The sequence below is a fragment of the Gadus morhua genome, chromosome 1 (assembly GCF_902167405.1).
Source record: "Gadus morhua chromosome 1, gadMor3.0, whole genome shotgun sequence".
Taxonomy (NCBI): domain Eukaryota; kingdom Metazoa; phylum Chordata; class Actinopteri; order Gadiformes; family Gadidae; genus Gadus; species Gadus morhua.
The window spans coordinates 10,676,618-10,681,330 of record NC_044048.1 but is presented as its reverse complement, the minus strand read 5'-3'; the positions used below and the strand labels follow the sequence as shown (position 1 = coordinate 10,681,330).

Sequence of the window (4,713 nt, the reverse complement as noted above, 5' to 3'; positions counted from 1 at the left end):
TTATGTTTTTTTAAGTCAGCATGTTGGTTTTAATGTTGTGTCAGCAGAATTTCATTAGATTATTGAATCGCTAGACCAAATGAAAGCACCCCATAGGGCATAACAGCGAAGACATATATTGATGGGAAACACTGTTTACATGACAGTTCCTTAATGACCTAGCAAACAAAATATCTGTGAGGTCCGTGAGCAGGTCTGGCGTATTGATTCAAGCCTCGTAACCAGGTTAGAGCTTTATCAAGTTTCTCATAAAAAGGGCAAATCATTTAATCATAATCCCTCATGTTGTCACCTAGCCTAGAGCGATAGAGTGCAGGACTGTGGGGGTGATTAGAAATGTTATGTCTCTGAGAATCAATAGAGATCAATGATAAGCCCTGTAGGCCTGCTGACAGCGACCGCTGACCACAGTGAACCCAGGAGATCCCTTTCCTCCATTAAAGGCTTCCACTATTGTTTTTCACACTTAACTATCAGACACACATTTTACCAATACGCCTCGGTTAACTATGCCTTGAAGATAAGGCCCTTTGCCAGCAGTCGTGCTTAGGCATTGTGAATTTGTTGGAGTTTTGGGTCGACTTTGATTCCTGTGCAGTTTGCGAGTGTGTGTGTGCGTGCGTGTGTGTACGTGTGTGCATGTGTATGCATGCCCAACAGTGAGGCTTTCGGACATTCTGTTAGACGGTCGAGCTGGCATCCCCCCCCCCCCCCCCAGCCCACCAACACCGCCCCCCTCACCAACAGCACACTTGTCCGCCCTGCCTCAGCCATTCAACAGCCCTGGGCCCCTGGATGAACGGACAATGCTGAGTTAAATTAGGCGCCGCAGCACGGAGCAGGTGTTTAAAAGCCTCTCTGAGGTGGAGGTAAGCAGGCGGGGAGTCGTGAGCGTTATCTCCCCAGCCAGACACGTCAACCCTGGAGAGCGGAGAGAAGAAAGTGGGAACCTTAGTGTGGGTGTGAGGGAGAGAGACAGACAGAGAGAGAGAGAGAAAAAAAAACTTGCCAGGCCAGGAGTTCTTTGATAGAGAGCATGCGTCTGTTCTTATCTGAAAGTCAAAGTCTTTTGGGTGCGATTCTGCTGTTAGGAGGATTAGTGCAACAGCCAGGGAACAGCGTGGGCGAGAAACAGTCAGAGAGTTCTGCTGCGAAGTCCTGCGCTGTCATCTGTACTCGCACAGACCGACGCTCAGAACAGCGTGGCATCAGCGTGCCCGTATGATCGTAAGGCTAAGACTTTGGATCATTTCGGATTTGTGCCAACATCACCATCTTATCTCTTCTTAACCTTCCACGGACCTGTTCATTGCACTTTTTTATACACTTTCTCCCACAAAAAAACAATCCAAAGAAAAGCTGAATTGATGAGTAAACAGCGGACGCCTCGGAGCACATGAACTAAAAAACTGCATTTGCCATGTGATGGAGACAGAGGCCAACAGATGGACCTTTAAAACACTCATCGCCCTGTTAGGAAACACATTTGGATTATGATACTTGAGATGCTTTGATGAAGAAGAGCAACCGAGAAACAGCGTTTCACAGCCGGTGAAACCTCGTCAGAGACACGCCTCTCTCTCTGAGCTGGAGCTGGAGAGAGGATTTGTATTTCTGTGAAGAAGGAGCAGCCCAATAAACCTCCACCCTGTGGCTCAGGGTGGGGCTTCCCCATTGCAACAGACAAAGACCTGGAGACAGAGAGAGAGATAGAGGTAGAAGGAGAGCGAGAGAGAGAGGCACCTAATCTTCTGTGTGGTGATCGGTGACCTCCGTGGTCAAGCACCAGCTTAAGGTCACAATGGGGTGCAATATGTGCGTGGTGCACAAGCCAGAGGAACAATACAGGGTGATGTTCCAGGTGAGGACTCTTTCTTTACATGTTCTGTCTGTCTGCCTTTCTCTCTCTCTCTCTCTCTCTCTCTCTCTCTCTCTCTCTCTCTCTCTCTCTCTCTCTCTCTCTCTCTCTCTCTCTCCCTCTCTCTCTCTCTCTCTCTCTCTCTCTCTCTCTCTCTCTCTCTCTCTCTCTCTCTCTCTCTTTCTCCCTCTCTCGCTTTCTCCCTCTCTCTCTCTCTCTCTCTCTCTCTCTCTCTCTCTCTCTCTCTCTCTCTCTCTCTCTCTCTCTCTCTCCCTCTCTCCTTTTCTCTCTCTCTCTCTCTCTCTCTCTCTCTCTCTCTCTCTCTCTCTCTCTCTCTCTCTCTCTCTCTCTCTCTCTCTCTCTCTCTCTCTCTCGCTCCCTCTCTCTCTCTCTCTCTTGCTCACTCTCTCCCTCCCTATTATAATGATATTGTTCTTTCCACTCTAAAGACCTTCGCTTCATCTTTCTTTCCATATCTTACTCCATATATTTTCACTCTTAAGACATAAGAACGATATTGCCTTTCATCAATTCTGCATAATGACATCCAACACTTCCATATGGCAATTAACACAGGAATATAATATCATAAAAAGATGTAACCCTTTTGAAAAAAGAATCCACCAATTATTTTTCATTACCTAATAAAAGTGATGAGATTAAATCTTAGAACGGCATTTCAGACTAATAGTATGTTTTATCAAGTCATCAACAGGTGAACAAAGCAACAGAATGCAAAATCAGGGAAACGTGACAACATTTTATATCATACATTAATCATGATTTAGAAATCATGACATAAAATCACATAATGATACAAGGGCAGCATGATTGTTAATTAGTTCTACCTTTATCACCAAATCAATAGCACCTATTAAATCAATCCAACACATAATTATTCAAGTGGTGATTGCATATCAAGTAGTATAGTAATTATATCAGACAAAAATGTTTAGATAGGTTTGAACCCTTTAGATATTTAGATATAATGCTTTGATCAAACAATCAAGATAACAATGATACTAATCATGATCTTAATCATGTTCATGGTTATTAGAACAATCACAGTCCAAGAGATGAGGAAGAGCTACAATACATAGAGGGATGTGTTCGGCTGCAGAAAGAAGACAGAGGCAGAGAGAGAGAGAGAGAGAGAGAGAGAGAGAGAGAGAGAGAGAGAGAGAGAGAGAGAGAGAGAGAGAGAGAGAGAGAGAGAGAGAGAGAGAGAGAGAGAGAGAGAGAGAGAGAGAGAGAAGAGAACGAGAGAGAGAGAGAGAGAGAGAGAGAGAGAGAGACAGAGAGAGAGAGAGAGAGAGAGAGAGAGAGAGAGAGAGAGAGAGAGAGAGAGAGAGAGAGAGAGAGAGAGAGAGAGAGAGAGAGAGAGAGAGAGAGAGAGAGAGAGAGAGAGAGGCAGGAAAGAGATGGATGGTTATAGCTCAACTAAAGAGTTATGGGGAAAAGGGGGTTGCCACGGTTACAGCCTCAGCACCAAGGGCCGACCGACCAGGAAGCGGAGAGTGTTCTCATCGTGAGTCGGCTGGTCTCGCTCCGCAGTGATCGGCAGGGTGAGCTTCAGCCGCTGGCCGATCCCCTGACGACTGTCCGCTTCAACCCATCAAACTGAGCGGTGTTAAAGACAGGTCTTCACCATAGACTGTGTAAACGTTTCAACAGAGCGGCGATGCCTCCACGCCTTTCAGAGCTTACCCTGCTCTGTCCACAGCCACAGCAACAGAAGCCTTTCCTGAGTGGAGTCCCTGGCAGGCTGCAGCCCGGGTCTGTGCCAGTTAGGCTAGGCTGCATCTGCTGCCTCAGGCGCTGCCAGGAATGGGGACAACAGCGGGGAGGGTTTTACTAATGAACCGAGGAATACAGGGAAAAAATACGTACACGTATATAAAACTGAAGAAACGAACGGGGGGCTGAGAGGCGGCCCAAGACGCAGGGGTGGTGGGGTGTGTTTATGCTGCTGCTCGCCGCCAGACAGCAGAGGTAATTGATTCTAGCAGTTTGGAGAGCAGGGGGGGTGGGCGGGGGGCTTTAATGGAGAGGCCAGGGAGTGTCTGCAGAGCCGCGTGGCACGACGGGAGAGGCAGACGATAGGTGGAGCCGGTGCTGCGCTGTGTGGTCGTCGTAGCGCCGTGGGGGACCGAGCGTGGCGGGCCCTTACCACAACGGCCGACCCCCTCTGACAGAGGGCAGGTCCGACGGCGCCGGCCCTAGCAGGGGTCAGGGTCCGCCGTGGCCGGAGGGGTCGAGTGAAGCACCCAATCGATCCGCAGCGTTGATAGATTGTAGTCCGGACAGATCTGGTGCACAGCATGCTCCATGTTTTACAGGCTATTGCAACAAAGAAGGAGGATTGTGAAATGTCCAGCGGTAGCACATGGAGGATACTTGTCTCAGTTACTCTCTCTTACATGACTACATACTTCGTACAAGCATGAAAGATAGTTGAGCTGAAGCTGCTAACTTGTGGAGTCTCATATTCTATACTATGATAAGGTTATAATATTAGAGTGAGAGGGAGTCACACATGCAGGGCGGCTGAGACAAAGGCTCCAACACTGTGTGAAGGCCTGGTTGCCTGAGGCCAGAATGAATTATGCTTTGAAAAATTCGATAACGTATCAGGATACTTAGCAACGTGCAGAAAGGGAATTGGCCAGAACCTAATTAATAACAAAAAATAGGAACTCAATGTCATTACCAGTCCTGAGGCTTTGGTAACCGGTGCGCCCATAAAATGTTATCAGTCATTACATTTTAAAATACGTTTTTAAAATACTGCTGCAATTCAACGCTCAATGCTTCAATGCTTTTCATATGGCGGAAAGACATTGTCACTGACAATT

At 47.4% G+C, this 4,713-nt stretch overlaps 1 protein-coding gene across 3 annotated transcripts in view; it reads left to right on the top strand.

Moving 5' to 3' along the window:
• The first annotated feature begins 713 nt into the window (after positions 1 to 713).
• LOC115550453 (PDZ domain-containing protein 4) overlaps positions 714 to 4,713 on the top strand; it is a 19,017-nt gene continuing 15,017 nt past the window's right edge. For all 3 annotated transcript variants that reach the window (XM_030365511.1, XM_030365519.1, XM_030365501.1), the window contains exon 1: positions 714 to 1,861. In XM_030365511.1, coding sequence (XP_030221371.1) covers positions 1,802 to 1,861 — 60 coding nt within the window. In that variant the 5' untranslated portion in view covers positions 714 to 1,801. The remainder of the gene's footprint in view (positions 1,862 to 4,713) is intronic.